The sequence below is a fragment of the Panthera tigris genome, chromosome D2 (genome assembly GCF_018350195.1).
Source record: "Panthera tigris isolate Pti1 chromosome D2, P.tigris_Pti1_mat1.1, whole genome shotgun sequence".
Taxonomy (NCBI): Eukaryota; Metazoa; Chordata; class Mammalia; order Carnivora; family Felidae; genus Panthera; species Panthera tigris.
In genome coordinates this window covers 18,250,299-18,267,478 of record NC_056670.1, presented here as the reverse complement: position 1 = coordinate 18,267,478, position 17,180 = coordinate 18,250,299, and the positions used below count along the sequence as shown (strand labels likewise).

Sequence of the window (17,180 nt, the reverse complement as noted above, 5' to 3'; positions counted from 1 at the left end):
CTTCATCACTAAAAAATGAGAAGTTTTGATCCTTATTTTAAATGGATTTGCTTTATGTCATCTCCTTCTAGTGCAGTTATATTTGAATATGTTGGCTATTGTTTCTTTTACCCATTTCCAGAGTGCATTAGTAACGGTTTACGATAACAGACACAGATTGAGCAAATTCTAAACGGTGATCACCCCATTAGACTCCTAAAGTTTTGAGGCACAGAAACCCTATCCCAAACCATTAAAACAAATGCTAAAGAGTCAAGGTGGGTGAGCGATTTCCCCCGAAAGCAAGCAAAAAAGAGGTAGCCACACTCTTTTGAGCATCCTGATCGACACGGGTAAGAAGGAAATAAATCAGGAGCACCTGAGTGGCACAGTTGGTTAAGCATCAGGTCATGATCTCACGGTTCATGAGTGCCAGTCCTGCTTTGGGTGAGCTCGAGTCCTGCTTTGGGCTCTGCACTCTCTCTCTCCCTCTCTCCCTCTCTCCCTCTCTCCCTCTCTCCCTCTCTCCCTCTCTCCCTCTCTCCCTCTCTCCCTCTCTCCCTCTCTCCCTCTCTCCCTCTCTCCCTCTCTCCCTCTCTCCCTCTCTCCCCCTCTCTCCCCCTCCCTCTCTCTCCCTCCCTCTCTCTCCCTCCCTCCCTCTCCCTCCCTCCCTCTCTCTCCCTCCCTCTCTCTCCCTCCCTCTCTCTCCCTCCCTCCCTCTCCCTCCCTCCCTCCCTCCCTCTCCCTCCCTCTCTCTCCCTCCCTCTGTCTCTCCCTCCCTCTGTCTCTCCCTCCCTCTCTCTCCCTCCCTCTCTCTCCCTCCCTCTCTCTCCCTCCCTCTCTCTCTCCCTCTCTCTCTCTCTCTCTCTCCCTCTCTCCCTCTCTCTCTCCCTCTCTCTCTCCCTCTCTCTCTCCCTCTCTCTCTCCCTCTCTCTCTCCCTCTCTCTCTCCCTCTCTCTCTCCCTCTCTCTCTCCCTCTCTCTCTCCCTCTCTCTCTCCCTCTCTCTCTCCCTCTCTCCCTCTCTCTCTCCCTCTCTCTCTCCCTCTCTCCCTCTCTCTCTCCCTCCCTCTCTCTCTCCCTCCCTCCCTCTCTCCCTCCCTGCCTCTCTCTCTCCCTGCCTCTCTCTCTCCCTGCCTCTCTCTCTCCCTCTCTCTGTCCCTTCTTCCTGTCCCCTCACTCAGTTGTGTGCTCTGTCTCAAGAAACAAACAAAAAAGGAAATAAATATGAGCACCTTTAAAGTAGAACTTGAAATAAAGTTACTTACATGTGTTTATATTCTTTTGTCTATTATTCCAGGTAATGCTGAAAGCCATCCCTTCTTTCTTGAACTGTTTTAATAGATTGGTGTTTTCAGTTATGCACGAAGGGAGGCAGAAAGACAAAGGTAAATGTCAAAGTAACAGTATCAGATACATGATTTCAAATGTGTTTATCTTGTGGTGTCTCTGGTTTCCTATGTTATTGAAAGTAAAACCACCAGGTTGAGTTAAAACTTTTTTTTAAATGTCTTATTTTTGAGAGAGACGAGTGTGAGTGGGGGAGGGGCAGAGAGAGAGGGAGACCCAGAATCCAAAGCTGGCTCCAGGCTCTGAACTGTCGGCACAGAGCCCAATGTGGGGCTTGAACTCACGAACCATGACGTCATGACTTGAGCCGAAGTCGGACACTTAACTGTTGACTGAGCTCTCCAGGTGCCCCTCACCCAGTTGAGTTTAAATAAGAAACATTCAGATCAGCAGATGAATACCTCAAATAGTGTTTTAAAATTTCAAGCTGTCACATTTATTTATTTATTGATTGATTGATTGATTGATTGATTGCTGTGTCCAAAGCAGTGAGTGCATTTGTGATTTAATTGAAATAGTTCTTTTTCTGGGAAAAAGAAAAGCATCTAGATTCAAGAAGTGTTTGCGGCCAGGGGGATGTAAAGTGAGTACAATCCCATTCTTGCCCTGGAGGAGTCCCCAGTTTGATGGGGAAGCTGAAAAAGAACAGGCATTTACAGAGCTGCTCCATTTTATTAGAGGGATGGGGTCGGGCAGGTCACCGTTTCAGCTTGTTGTGGCAGGGCTGTGTTTGTTCGCCGCTGAAGCGAACTGCCACACGGTGACAGCACAAATGACGTGTACAGCTTGTCGTCAGCCTTGAAGGTTGTTGCTTCTTGCTAACTTTCTAATTGGGGGAGATTCTCATTATTTAAAAATTTGCATATAAATTGAGGCAGTCTGTATTGCGCTGTTTCAAATTTGCATAGTGTGGAACAGCCTCCTCGCGTTTGAGGTGCTGCTAAGCACAAGGAGTGGGTACCTGGTGGAATGCTCTGGAACCACAAAAGAGGGCTCTCTAACTCAGGGTGTCAGGGAAGACCCTGGGGCCGCAGTTGTAGACGGACTAGGAACAAATGAATGGTACTCCGCTCCTCCCCCTCCAGTGTGAGTCACTTGAATGGGTTTGTGGGTTCAGACTTGTAGATTTCAGTAACTGTTGAGAAGAGAGAAGAGGTCTGCGGGCATGTAATTCCCGAGGTTATTCTGCGTGGTTTTGAGATAAGTCGGTGGCATAACGAGGTGTTGTGCTTTCTCCCAGCCTGGTGCGGAGCCACGTAATGTTGGTGTCAGTGTGATACTGTGAGAGTGTTTAGGGGCAGGATTGGGAAACGGGTGCCGTCTCCCGTGCTAGCCTTGGTCCGTCGGTGGTGGCTAACTGCGGCGCTGTGTCAGGGCCCCCGAAGTCATGATTGAGCACAGCAGGAAGAACCCCTGTTTTAGTAGTGACATCCGCCTGCACAGGAGATGGGAAATGGCAGTGTCGGGAAGGCCCTATTCCACCCCTGGCTGAGCACTGGGGGAGCAGAGCCCTGGGCACACACTGCCTCGGGCGTGCCCTGCGTGTGGTTGAAAATGTGTCCTTTGTCCTATGTTCTGAGGGGCGTGGGACATGGTCATGAGCGTGGCTCTGCCATGTCTGTGCTGGTGCGGCTCAGTGACCTCCCATCTCCCAAGACCCGGTTCTCTGATGTGCTCACAGATTAGCCAAGTAGAATTTTAACTACGTACTCTGTTCTTGTTGGCATCCAATGCACTCTTTGCGATAACCACGCGTGAAATCTGTGGCTGAAATGATTCACGCCAGGTATTCACGTGAACTGGATGTGTACTGAGCCGTGGGAAAACAGGGAAGAAACGGTATGTAGTAGATATTCAAGTGCTTCATTAAAGTACGTTTGTGTTGAAGTGTCCAGTGAATGTTAGAAATTTACATAACTTGGGGGTACCTGTGTGGTTCAGTCGGTTAAGGGTCCAACTCTTGATTTCGGCTCAGGTCATGATCTCACAGCCATGGGATCAAGCCCCGCATTGGGCTCTGTGCTGACAGCGTGGAGCCTGCTTGAGATTCTCCCTCTCTGCCCCTCCCTCCCCCACTATGCGTGTATGCGTGCACTCCCTCATGCACTCTCTCTCCCTCTCTCTCTCTCTCTCTCTCTCTCTCTCTCTCTCTCTCTCTCTCAAACTTGAAGAAATTTACGTAATTTCATAAAGTTACATTGTATCTAGAAAAAACTCAAGATGTTTTGTACATATAAACAAGGTTTTAAAAAAGGCATTGTGCATTCTAAAACTCAAGTTTATTGAGTCGTAAAATAAGTGTAACAAGCTGCATCTGTTTAAAGTATACAAATGAATGAGGTTTTGTTTTGAGAGAGAGAGAGAGTGCACACAAGTGGAGCAGGGGTAGAGAGAGGGAGAGAGAGCATCCCAAGTGGGCTTGACACGGGGCTCGATCCCACAAACTGTGAGATCATGACCTGAGCCAAAATCCAGAGTCAGACACGAACCGACCAAGCCACCCAGGTGTCCTGAATGAGTTTTGATAGGTAAACACAATCAAAATACAGAGTATTTGCATCGTCCCCAGAACAGTCCTCTTGTAGACTATTCCTGCTCTGGCCTCTGCCCCTACCAACCACTGATCTGTTTGTCGCTGTAGATTTGTTCGTGGCTTCTAGAGTTTTATAAAAATGGGTATATTTCTTGTTGAATGGAAGTTGGGGAAGGCATTCTGGCATGTGTTGGGGTTCCCCACCGGCTCTATTGTGAAGGCCTGGGGGAGCGGGTGTGACCAGGGCCTTGGGGACATGGTAGGTTGTTAGAACGCTTGAGAGTAGTTTTTTAAGGCCTGGGGGTCCTGGCACCATAGGGTGGAAAGAACTAGGAAATCGAAAGTAAATCAGGGATGATAGGAAGATCTCTAGTAATGATAGCTGAGTCTTATATCTATCTGCCTACACAATTTCTGAAACATAAGCAGGCAAAGGCATAATTAATGAAGCCATCTGATCTTTAAAATCGTATGATGTCAAAACAGTGTTTTTTAAAGATAATTTTTCAATTTATACTTTACTTATAGACCCCCATCTCCTTTTTAAATACAATAGCAGTCAGATTTCATTCAAAAAATCTTGATTGTTCTAGGCTTCTTAAAAAACAAACCCACATACTCTTGACTATGTTACGTGTTCTTTCCTTCATAATATAAATATTTGGATATATTGTCTCCCTCATTCTGTCTGCAAAATAAGCCAATTAAAGAGTCTTGGAAAAAAGGGAAGACTTGAATAATTTTCAGCTGTGTTAAATGTTTAACATTAGAAGGGTCAAAACGCCTGTGTTTTGGACTAATCCGGTTTGGAAACACTTTCCTTCCACAGGAAGCACAGATGGCCTGTCGGTGGTCCTAGAGTGTGCCCGCCTGGTGGCAAGGATGTACAGCCACATCGCGTCGCGGGCCGAAGAGTTCACGGTGTTCTCCCCCTTTATGGTGGCCCAGTATGTCATGGAGGTGCAGAAGGTAAACCGAGCTCACTCTTACCCGGTGCTTTCATTTGTAGTCCTTTGTAGAAGGGCTCCTCAACCACAGTGGCAAGCGACGTTTTGGCCTGACGGTCCCAAACCATTCCTGCCTGTGTTCCGGGCGCAGCAGCACCCCTGCAGGGTGCCCGGGACCACCGAGTGAGGTGATGGTCAGAGGGCTGGCGGTGTCTGGTACACAGAAGGTGCCCAGGGACCGTCAGATCTCCCCTCTCGCTTCGACACAAGCCGCGGGGCCTGTTTTGGTTAGTCTGTGGAGTAAGCAAGGTGAAATGCCTCCCAGGTTTAAGAACAGGAGCTCGCATAGGGTCAGGCTTAATGGTGATCAGGAAGAGGGGTCTCGGGACCCCCAGCAGTAGGAGTTCTCTTGGAGTGCATCGTGCATGTGAATCAGCTGCTCTCGGACACTCAGGGTAGAGACAGCGGCAGATGCATTCAACTACGTCAAACAGAAATACTTTTGTCTTATTTCATCTGACTTTTTGACTCAGTATTGTGGATGGTTCATTCATTGTTCAGCAGTGATCTCACTTTGGAACGTCAGTGTGTTATTTTCAAAATTCCACGAGGCCCTGTGTGACCCACGTGGTAAAGTTCACTACAGGACTTCGTATCTAACTGTATTTAAATGGAACGTCAGAGGCTTGAAGTCCAGTGTGTTTGTGTGTATATCTGTCTACTTTTGCAGGTGTAAATGTACATCTGTATTGTTTGTATTGCTTTCTATAGAATAGCCCCCCTTTGTAAATCTTGTAAGAGTAACATTAAAACCATTGGTAAACTTGTCACGTTAGAGATTTCTCGAGGGAGATGGGGTTGAATGAGCTTTCTCAGAAAATCTGGTGTTGTATCCATTTTCATCTCGACCCCTTTCCAGGGCGAGTCTAATTATAAAAATAATTTTCAAACACACTAGCCTTACTCTCGGTGAGTGGAGATGCTTGTCATGTGGGTGGGCACTTGGGTTGGAGATGGGGTGTGGGTGGGGCGGACCCCCTGCAGGGTGCAGCCCGGCCCCGTGGGTGTGCATAGGGTCCCCCCCAGGCAGGGAAGGAGTGGTGACAACCTGGGAAGACCCCTTCAAGTCAGCCTTTGAGTGAGAGATGGGCTTCGGGTTTGGTTTCCTTGGAATTACTTAGCATTTTTATAGAATCTTCATATTTCCCAAATACCCAAGTCATTAATATGTAAGCTTTTGCAGAAAGAAAAGCTGGCGTTATTTTCTGTTTCAGTGAAGAATAAGATGAGAGCTAGTAATATCGTGTAACTAAGGGCCAAGAAGGGAGGTGATAATTTGAACCCTTAAGTCACTAATTATTATTCTGAGATTTACTTTATGAGAAGTCTCTGATTTCCTGGCCTCATTACTCATGTCTAATTTATGCTCATCAGTTATTTTTTTATTTTTAATCTGGAAAGCCCAAGGCCTTGGGAATTCTCTAAGGCTGTAGCATCCTAGAATTCATTGGCAAGAGTCTACGTCTTATCTTTCATTTAGTTTTTAATTCAAGTAATGAAGAAAATATTCCATATGTATCAGAGGCTTCTACTGAGCACTGTAAATCTTTTCCAGACCAGAAAGACATTGGTAAGCTTAATTAAATGCTAGATAGCAGGTACAGCTAAATGAGGAGAGGGTATGGGTGAAGACCTGACAGTGGTTAGGGCAGGTGACCTGGTGAGAGCATGTCCTGAGCGGTTCCTACAGATCTTGTACCCTCCGTGCAGTAATGTGTCACAGTGGGGATGTGCCAGGGAAATCACAGCCACTTTTCTCTTTTATCCATAGATCAAATTTACAGCTGTCTATTTTGATAGCCTAGAGTAAATAGCTTGTACTGCCCATCCTGCATAAGGTCCTTTTATGCGATTTAGAGACCCGTGCATTCATAGGTCCGTGATCCTGGTGGAGTAGAAACTGACTTTTCCCCCCTTGTTTTATAAATAAGCTGTTTGAAACACAAAGACGCGAGGTGGTTGTGTCGGCTGGATGCTGCTGGCCTTCCTGTGACCCAGCAGAGCTCTGTGCCCCGTGCTGTCCTTTGACTATTGAGTCCCCATGCGAGGAGGCGGTGGAACTCACAGGACCTGGCCTCTGACTGCCTGAGTTCAGGTCTCAGTTCTGCCACTGGGACAGTTATTTCACTTTCTTTGCCTTTGGAGATAGAATTATTTGTTTAGTGAGTGATGAGTAGATGAATAAATGAGCGGTGAACTTACAGGGGTCCACACCCAGCTGGTACGATTCAGGACTTGTTTTTTGTTTGTTTCGTTTTGTTTTTTCCTTCATTCCCTAATACCTTCCAGTAAAATCACAGCTCCACCTTCAGTCCTTGAGTGGTTTTTTGTTTTTTTTTTTAATGTTTATTTAGTCTTGAGAGTGCAAGCAGGGGAGGGGCAGAGAGAAGGAGACACGGAATCCAAAGCAGGCTCCAGGCTCCGAGCTGTCAGTACAGAGCCTGATGTGGGGCTCAAACCCAGGAACCATGAGATCATGACCTGAGCTGAAGTTGGGCACTTAACCGACTGAGCCACCCAGGTGCCCCGGTCCTTGAATGTTCTTATCATCTGTAAACAGTAAGACTTAAGACGATCATCTGTCAGAAAGTTTTTGAGCTATCGTGTGAAAATGACCGTAACTTCTGTCACCATCTTAGTGACAGAAACAAATTGCATCTTTAAATTTTTTTTTATTAAATTTTTTTTTAATGTTTATTCATTTTTGAGAGAGAGAGCGCGAGTGGGGGAAGGACAGAGAGAGAAGGAGCATCTGAAGCAGGCTCCAGGCTCTGAGCTGTCAGCACAGAGACTGATGCGGGGCTTGAACCCACAGATCGTGAGACTGTGACCTGAGCCAAAGTCGGACACTTTTAATTGACTGAGCCCCCCGGGCCCCACAGATTGCGTCCCAGCGGTGGCTTTGGTGACTCAGACTTCCAGTTAATGCGGTGTGTCCTCACCAGAAGCGACGTGTTTGCGGTTTAACTCTTTTAGGCCATCAAGACATTTCTGAAGAATCTGCCAAATCCCAGACCTGTCTGCCAGAACCTTCCTTTCGTTTTGGTTACAGCTCCTGGGGTATTCAGACTGTTGAGCACCAGGTTCAGCTGAAACCTAAGTGGGTGTGGCAGACGCGAGTAGAGCTGGTCCCTTGGCCTGTTTGTCTAGACATTAGTCTGGACCTCTGATCTGAGGGTTTGTGTGCAGCATCCGACCAAGGTGGAGCCGACTGCCCAGCCTTCCTGCTGTGCCCCAGATTTTAGTTAACCCAGAAGTTCAGGGAAGAAAGGCCTTTCTAGGCTCAAGGACCGATCTGGCCATTCTGGGGATGTTAGAAATTTAGGTCCCATTGAGCTATTGTTGGTAGAAATAAAAAGATGCATTAGGTGTAATCATAAATCACATCCGATTTATTTGGATGTGATGTGGTCTAATTACTGACTTAGGCCTATCACTGATCTGTTTGCAGCGCTTTGAAACCTGCCCCCTACCCCTTGCCCCCCGCCCCCCGGCTGCCCTGCTGTGTGTGCCGGGGCTGGGAGTGAGAGTCAGTCACGTAGTGAACATCGCTGCCGTTATCCCATCGTTAGCGTTGCTTCCAGTGTGATTGGTCAGGTTGAAGAACGTGGCACAATGTGCTTGTGGCTCTTACAAGATTTTAAATTTAAGGATTCCAGTTTTTATGTGCCCCTGGTAGATGCAAAGCTACCTCTGTGATTCTGTGATGCTTTATTCCAGGTTTTTGTCACTTGAGTTGGCTTTTATTTCCCTAAAATACAAACTTTTTTTAAGATACGAATACTTATGTGCAAAATGTTGCCCCCACGTTGGGGGCCGAAGTGGAAATTCCTGCTAGGGTAGGGCTGTCCGAGGGCTTGTTCTCTGTGTGTTTGCTCTGACGGAGGGGCGTGTCCTCCTTTTCCAGGTCACCTTGTATCCGGCGGTGAAAGATCTCCTGCAGGAGGGCATTTACCTGATCCTGGACCTCTGCATTGAGCCAGACGTCCAGTTCCTGCGGGTCTCACTGCAGCCGGGAGTGAGAGACATCTTTAAGGAGCTGTACAACGATTATGCGAAGTACCACAAGGCGAAACGTGAAGGCGAGAGAAGATACGCCGCCTGAAGCTGTGTTCCAGAGGTGCTGCCAGTGTTCCTGTGCGGCGGCTTTGGCCCTCTGCTCTGAAAGAGTTGGAGAATGAAAGACTTCAGACGTCCTAATTTGTAAATGTTGAGATAATGTGGGTTTATGTAATACACACTCTACAGCCATGTTTTGCAAACTGAATATTTTTTTAACGTGTCTTTTTATGCAGTATGTATTGCTGTGGAATCCTGATAATTGACCCTGGAATAAGGCGAATTTAATAAAAAATGGTCATTGTGGATGTTCCAAATGTGGTTCTTGTCTCTGTCGTCTAGGGGGTTGATGTCTGTTCTCCCCACTGGACACTGTGTAGGTACATGGCTGTGTAATTAAGTCCCCGGTAAATATCATCGCCTTTTATGTTCTTCAGGTAACTTGGGAAGTATTCTTGAACTGTCCCTGATCTACCTTCCCTCGGAGTATACCTTCTGATGGAGCCGGGAAATGTCAGAGCTTCGAGACCCGGCGTTAGTGGAGGCCCCTGCTCCGAGTGGGAGTGGTCAGCCTGTGTCACGTGCATGGTCCTCTCCAGGGCTCCCTTCTTCCGCCTGCTCTTCCTGCTTCCGCTCTCTGAAGTTTCTTCTAGAATTTTCTTTTTCTGTTCAGTCTAAGAAATACTCTTAATCGTCTTCTTAAGGTACTTAAGCAATATATTTTATTGTGGCTACCTCAGAAAAGAAAAAGAAAAAAATTTAGAACACTCCTAGTATCGGCTACACAGACAGTATGTGTCATCATGAGTACCTTATTTTCATCCCTGTGCGTCTGTCTAGATGTTCGTGTAAGTAAATATATAGTTGCCAAATTGGATCTTAAATACAATTTTGTTTTGTTTTAGTTGCCTCGCTTTTTCCCTATTGCAGTAACATCTTTGGGTCTATGAAGACATTTGACACACTTTTTCATGGCTACATAGTAGTCCATTGAGTAGATACAGTTGTTCAACTTAATAAATCTTCCCTGGTTAGACATCAGGATCTTCCTAAACTTCCTTTTACAGATGGTGCTGGCAGCTGACCCTTTCCTTCTGTCGTTACTTCCGTAAGATGATCTCCCATAGTTGTATTGTTGGTCAAAACGTCCTATCCAGGTTTTGTTTTTGTTTCTGCTTTGTTTTATTTAGTTTTTTTAAATATTTTTTTAATGTTTGTTTATTTTTGAGAGAAAGAATGAGCAGGGGAGGGGCAGAGAGAGAAGGAAGACAGAGGATCCAAAGCAGGCCCTGCACTGACAGAGAGCCCAATGCAGGGCTTGAACTCACGAACCCTAAAATCATGACCTGAGCTGAAGTCGGATGCTTAACCAACCGAGACACCCAGGTGCCCCATAAAAAAAAAAAAAAAAAAAAAAAAAAATCCTATTCATGGGCACCTGTGTGGCTCAATCGATTAAGTGTTCGACTTCAGCTCAGGTCATGATCTTTTGGTTCGTAGGCTCGAGCCCCGCGTTGGGCTCTGTGCTGACAGCTTGGAGCCTGAAGCCTGCTTCAGATTCTGTGTCTCCCTGTCTCTCTGCCCCTACCCCACTCATGCTCTGTCTCTCAAAAACAAATAGACATTAAAAAAAATTTTTTTTGAATCCTATTCACTTTTAAAGATTTATATAAATATTACCAAACTGCCTTCCAGAAAGTGTACTAATTTATTTTCTTACTAGTGAATCAAGTTTAATGTAATTGATTTTCTTGGTTTTATGCTTCCTTGATAGAGATACGTTATTTTCTCTTCAATTTCTTTAGCTACCAAGAGCTTATACATTTTTCATATTTACCGTTTTTATTTTTTATATAGACCATGTTTATGTAATTATGTTTCTTATGTAATATTAGCCTGTTTCTCAATTGGGATATTTGCTTTCTTTTTCTTACTATCTTTGTGGAATTTCTATTGGAATTCTCCTGAAATACAGACTTAAATTATTTGAAGGTCATCCCTAAACAAAAGACTTCTTTTACTCTACTTTTTCTAGCACATATGATTGGAACAGACATTATAATGTGGAGTTTTTGGGCTACCTGTGAGAAACAGCTCCCTTTTCCTGCCCCAGATTTGATTTTTTGTTTCTTGCATTGGCTGACTGAGTTGGGGAGATGATTCTGCTTTGTATGCTGCATGCTTTATCCACTTCCTTCCCTCTGTCTAGACAGTGTGTGTAGAGGCTTCTAAGCTCTGGTAACCAGAAGTGGATTCAGGTGGCTTGGCATCTTTTCGCTTAATGCTCTGTATTGATGAAATTTTGTTTCCGTGCCCAATTCCCTGCAGGAACCTCTAACTCTGAGAGAGGTTGGTGACGTGATTTCTTGTTCACACCTGGAGATGATGTGTTGGCGCAAGCAGGTGACCTTTCAAGGACACAGGCTGTAAATGAAGCTGGAATTAAAACCATGTTCTTGCTTTTACCGTTTTGGTCACGTGCCCAGATAGGAGGGTCGCTGGTCTCAGAATTCCCTCACGAAGTAGTACGTATTATTTTTTTTCTGCCAGCTGTTCACAGAGGCTGGAGATGAGCAGTAATTGTTTTTCTCCTACGCTGGGAATGTTCGCGGAGTGCGGGCCAAGGCGGAGCAGTTCCTCCGGCGTCCTCACGGTGGCACTGCGGGCCGCAACTCCTGGCCGTGCGCTGCTTTGAACCAAGCCTGGAGACGCCTGTATATGAAGCACTCACTGCCTTGCAGGAAGGGGAATGAGGAAAAGAAGGCTGAACCCTGCGGCCTTCCCGCACAATTCCAACATGCTGCCTCGGCAGGATGCCGGTTCCTGAGAAACGCTGTCCCCCTTCCTCACCGTCATTGCTCGGGGACTGCTGTCACGTCGACACGGAGCCAGCAGTCACGTAACCGTGATCCTTCCAGGGGGTGGTCACAGGGATGGGAAGCAAAGGAAAGAAGCGCAGGGGCTGGCAGGAGGAGGCCATCCCGGAGGTGACGTTTCAGCTGACACCTGCCTGAGATGAGGGGCCAACCAGTTGAAGGGCAGGGGCCTTTAAGGAGGCCCGCTCTGAATTCTCTTGTCAGATGTTTGGGCAGAGACGAGGCCCCCGAGGGGAGGGGCAGATGTGGGGGGAGTTGGAAGGGAGAAGGCTTGATGTGGGGGGCTCTGCCTGGGAGGTGACTTCGCAGGAGCCGCCGTGGATGGTAGCACCTCAAGCGGCCCAAAAGGAGACACAGACGGCCAGCTGCCCCATTCCCAGCCTTGACCTTGACCACTACCCAGGCCCCACAGTGGGTAGGTCTTCACAGCCTGTCTTCCTCTCCGGCTTCCTGAAATGTGGACCTTCCACATCATCTCCCCTCCTTTCTTGCCCCACCCTCCCTGCTGCTCCTTTGTGGAAACTGCCCGATGCCGTGGAAGGGTGTGAAGGCTTAAGAAGAAAAGACCCGTCAAGGAGGGTGTGTGTGTACCTGGAAGGGATCTGGGGTGAGTCTTCCAAATAGTTCACAGAGGTGACTGACCTATTGCCAAGGTGCCAGGCTACAGCCCCGTCTCTCGCGTCTGATGAGCTCACATCCCTGTGCTTTGAGTCTCGTAAGATCCATCGCCGAGGCAGCAGCTGAGTCAGGGTTCGAGTCGTTGTTCCCCGTTGTGTCTTCTGTCTTCTCAACACTCTTTCTTGTTCGTTCCTCTTCCCTTTCTGAGGGGCTCAAGCTTCTCTATTCCTTTAACGGCTCTTCCTCTCCTGCTCAGCCTGTAGGTGATTACTGTCACTCTTCATGGGTGTGATGTGTGTTCCCCTGGGCCAGGGGGCCGCAGGAATGTCTTGTCCCCAGGGTTGTTGCAGACACTGTTCTGCATCAGCCCTCAGCAGCATCTGTCCCCGGGCTCTCTGGCCAGCTGACCGTGGCTATGCCTGCAGCTCCCAGCCCTTTCCGCTGCACCCGGTTTCCCCTCTTGTTTCCTCCTGGCTTCCTCTGTAGCCCCAGCATCCACGCGGAACACCCTTCCGACACTCTGGCCCTCACATTTCCGGGGGCCTCCGCTTCTGCTCTCCTTCAGCATCCGTCTCCCCAAGGCTCCCCTCACTCCAAGGACCAGTGTCTCCTCCCCCTCTGTACCACCTGGTCTCAGCCTGTCCGCCCTGTTGTCCCCCCACCCAGCTTCTTCCCTGTGGCCACTGTGTCACCATGCCCGTATTCCCATTCCTGCATCTGGCGGCTCCCTCCTTTGGCTGTTGTGACTTTGTCAAGCTCCTGAGATGCCCCTGGTTATCCCACTGCTTCCTCCGCTCCAAAGGGGCAAGCTCTGTGGCTAGAGAAGGTAATAGAATCCTGGTGATGATTCGCCATAAAATCTCCTCTCTCCTCAGCTGCGTCCACCTGTTTGAGGGAAAAGATTTTTTTTTTTTTATAGGAAAGCATTTTGTTTTTAATGTTTATTTCTTTTTGAGAGAGAGAGAGAGAGAGCATGAGTGGAGGAGAGGCAGAGATAGAGAGAGAGAGAAAATCTGAAGCAGGCTCCAGGCTTTAAGCTATTAGCATAGAGCCTGATGTGGGGCCCGAACTCGAGGACTGAGAGATCATGACCTGAGCCAAAGTTGGATGCTCAACTGACTGAGCCACCCAGACGCCCTGCGCCCCCTCCTTTTTTTTAATCAGAGGGAGAAGCATCTGTGAGATGTTATGATTTAGTGGTGATTGGATTATTGTAATGGTTTTAGTACAAAGTTCCGGTTGATTGTGTAACATAAATGTTACAGATGAGAGAAGGAGGTTTGGAACAGGCTCTGTAACAGACACAACCGATGTGATGAGGCAGGGTTGTCATTACAAAGGGGGCCTGAGGGACGTGACTCAGCACCAGCCACACCACACGCAGTGGGACCAGGCTCACCTGGTGTGTGGGTGGGGTGAGAGACACATTCAGAAAAATAGGACCATGGAAGATCCTCCCGGGAATGCCTGGCCAGATGCCCCACTGGCGATACACCCCCAGAGGAAGAGCCCTGAGGGAAGCCACACCAATAAATGAGCAGGGATGTACCGGTGTCCTGCTGGAGGACACGGCCATGCTCACGTTTCCCAGCCGTGGCCACTTTGAAGACTGGGGTGATGGGCCTTGCGTGCGTGAACGTGGATGCCCACAGCATTCCGTGCCCGGTGTTCTGTGGGCTCACTGTGCTGGTATTCTTTCTAAGTCTTCTTTGAGCTGTTTGTCACAGAGGAAATGAGCCAAACAGTCTCTTTTCCGATCTTCTAACCGTATCCTTTCTGCCTCTTGGATGTCTGTCACTTTCTGTTTACAGACACAGAACATCCTTGATCTAAAAAATTTGATTATTCCTGTTATCCTCCCAAATCGCTGGCAGTCCCTTCCCTTGACTGCCAGCCAAGAACAAGGAATAGCCTACATTTGTTGTTCGTACCTTGACACCCTTGATCTTGATAATCCTCCCCGTTGAAACTGCCCTCTGAAGGCCTGGGGTCAATTTTAACTACCTAGCATCATGGCTGTTGGGTTGATCTTTGACCTTGTTCGTCTCGAGGTCCCTTTGGTTTGTTGGGCCCGCCATTGGCTTCTCCTACTCTTCTGTCTCTAGGGACTTGCATATCTCCAATGCTTTCTTACCTTCACTGGCTCCTTTTTCTCAGTCCCACCCTGAAATGCTGGTGTCTCCCTCGCCCAGGATCCAGGATCAGACCTTGGCAATTCTCTCTCAACCTTCTCCTCCCACCCCAATCCCTTCCATTCCTCTGACGTCACCACTTGCCTCTGTGCAAGACCCTCTCAAATCGCCTAATGTCTACACTGAATCACCCTGTCTTGCTTCTTGAGTTGACTGCCTGAGAGGAGAGAGTGGATTTGTCCCTCTCCGTCTCCAGATTCTTGTCTAACTCTTCTGGCTTGAGCGGTGGTTCCCTGCATCTGTGTTGATGTACCGGCCCCTGTCTGTCCTCCTTTGTCTTCCTGCCTCCGCTCATCAATCCCATGTATTTTTCTAAATCGCTCTGTCTTGCTTAAAAACCTTCAAGGACCCTTTCTTTTCTAAAAACATCCCCTTTATCCCAGCACTGGGGGCTCTCTGTGGTCAGACTGCCGTCCCTCCGCAGCCTTCCCAGCTGTCAAGGAAGGACCTTCCCCAAAGTGGTCTCTCTGCCATCCCTCACACACATCCTGCTTGTTAAACCTGAACCTCATGTGTTCTGTCCCCTCCACCCGCAGTGTCCTCCCTGATTCATATCCTGTGTTACAATGACGCCCTTTGCTCGCAGGCCTCATGCCCGGGTTGCCCTCTCCTGATCCCTGTAGGTGAAAATAATGGCTTCTGGAGATGAAAGCTGTAGCTAGGCCACGGCCCGATGCTGCCTCCCACCATGTTTTTGTGTGCACCATTGCACCTTGCCCACTGGCTGGTGCGTTCCTTGAAGGCGGGTCCCAGTGTCCGCACTTCCCTCAAGCACAGCCCAAACCAGAGTAGGGACAGGGAAACCCTCCATTGGGCTCTGGTAGGTTCCAAACCCTACTCCAGTTGCGCTTCGAGTCTCCCTCTGCCGGGTGCACGCACAATGAGAAGTGAGAGCTCCAGAAAACTCAGGTCACGAGCGACCGGCCTGAGAATTGAACCCGGCCTTTTTATACCACAGGGGGGTTGTTTTCAACCCTACCCCCTGGCCCCTGCTCTCTTTAGCAGTGAATGATTTTCCCCAAACAAAAATTGATGTAGAACATGAGTATTTTTGAACAGATGAAAACAGGGCCGCCATAGTTTGAAGCACTGGGCCACCTGGCAGAGCTCGCTCTCTTCCCTCCCTTGTCCTCTGTCTCTGATCTGCCTCCCCTCCCTGACCACCTCCGCCCCCGTGGCCCCGAACATCCCCGGCTCTGCCTTCCCGTGTCCTCCCTCCCTAGCTCGGCTGGACTAGCAGGGTCTCTCTTTCAGAGCTTTACTTGAAAGCCTCTTTCTCTGTGAAGCCTTCCCTAGAAACCCAACGCAAGTCCCAGCCTCCCTCCTTTGACCATCCTATCCGCTTTCCCTGCTTGGTGACTTCTTCCTATTATTACTACTACTGCTAATTATTATTGCTGCTGCTTTCCAATTTACGGTGTCTTTTACCTATTAAATTCATCTGGTGCCCTCTCTCCCATCAAAAGTTAAGAGCCACACGAACGGGGATGTTTGTGCCGTTCATTCGCTGTGTCTCAGCACCCAGAACAGTGCCTGGTACGTAGTAGGTGTTCAATTCATGTTTGTGACAGGGAGCCCCCTGGGAACGCCGGGCTTTCAGCAGAGCAGTTCGAAAACCCGTGCTCCACCCTCCTGCCTCCTAAATGTCAGCAAATGCGTCTCTGTAGAATATTTGAAAGAACAAGTGAAGCGGCCAATGAGGTTTTCCTTCCCCCGGGTGCAGCGTCGCGGCCTGGATCTGCAGAGGCCGCTGTTTACTGCAGGGAACCTTCCTAGCTGGGTCCTCACTCCACGTACCGCCCGCAGCTTACATTTTAGCAAAATCTGGGGAATGCGATGCTAGCATGGTGTTCGGTTCTTGTGTTTTAGTTTCCCGGTCGTCACAATTTCCCAGATGCATCGTCCCTGATCCAGCACGTGTCAAGAGGGCCGCTTTAAGCCCCAGAGGCTGAGGTTTTTGGAACCTGTTTGCCAGCATCTCGTTTCAGCCGTCACTCAGATTTGAGAGCAGGTGGAAGACGGTTCCGCCAGATTTGATATTCTGAGGAAGCTCCTGGCAACGCGTCCTGCTGCTCGCGTGGGCGTGCGGTGCTGGAAATGCGGGGACCGGTGGCTCCCTTTGCAATGAGAGCCCCGAAGAGAGCCAGCCGGAGTGCATTGAAAGCAGCCATTCCCCTGTCCCCCGTGCCTTCCCCCGAGCGGGGGCACCGCACAGACCTAACGGCCTCCTTGCCTCTTAGGATTCTCTAGGTGGCATTTGGATGGCACTCTCGGTTCTCAGCGGGCAGCTTGTCAAAATGGTTAGCATGCGTGTCCAAAGACTGTTGCATTAGCTGTGCGTTCCGCGATTGCTAATGGGTTTCCTCCAGCCCCTTAAATGCATATCCATTGCAGATGCAGGCATGTGGCCTTTCCTCCCTAGAGGAGAGGAGGGAGAACTGCAAAGGTTCCTTTCAAAGTCTCCAGAAGGGCAGACGCTTCTCCTTTCAGGATACCCGGGCTGGAGGTGACTTACAGAAATCCCCCCCCCTAAGTCCCGGTGGCCTTTTCCTTCCTTGTGCAGGGGTG

General features: G+C 48.6%; 1 protein-coding gene across 4 annotated transcripts in view; it reads left to right on the top strand.

Annotated features, from left to right (window-relative positions):
• The window catches only part of URB2 (URB2 ribosome biogenesis homolog), a 28,617-nt gene extending 19,383 nt beyond the window's left edge, over positions 1-9,234 (top strand). For 2 of the 4 annotated variants that reach the window (XM_042960073.1, XM_042960074.1), the window contains exons 8-10: positions 1,278-1,365; positions 4,690-4,829; positions 8,775-9,234. In XM_042960073.1, coding sequence (XP_042816007.1) covers positions 1,278-1,365; positions 4,690-4,829; positions 8,775-8,972 — 426 coding nt within the window. In that variant the 3' untranslated portion in view covers positions 8,973-9,234. Of the gene's footprint in view, positions 1-1,277; positions 1,366-4,689; positions 4,830-8,774 lie in introns of those variants that run through there. The other 2 variants (XM_042960075.1, XM_042960076.1) reach the window with 2 other exon arrangements.
• Positions 9,235-17,180: the final 7,946 nt, after the last annotated feature.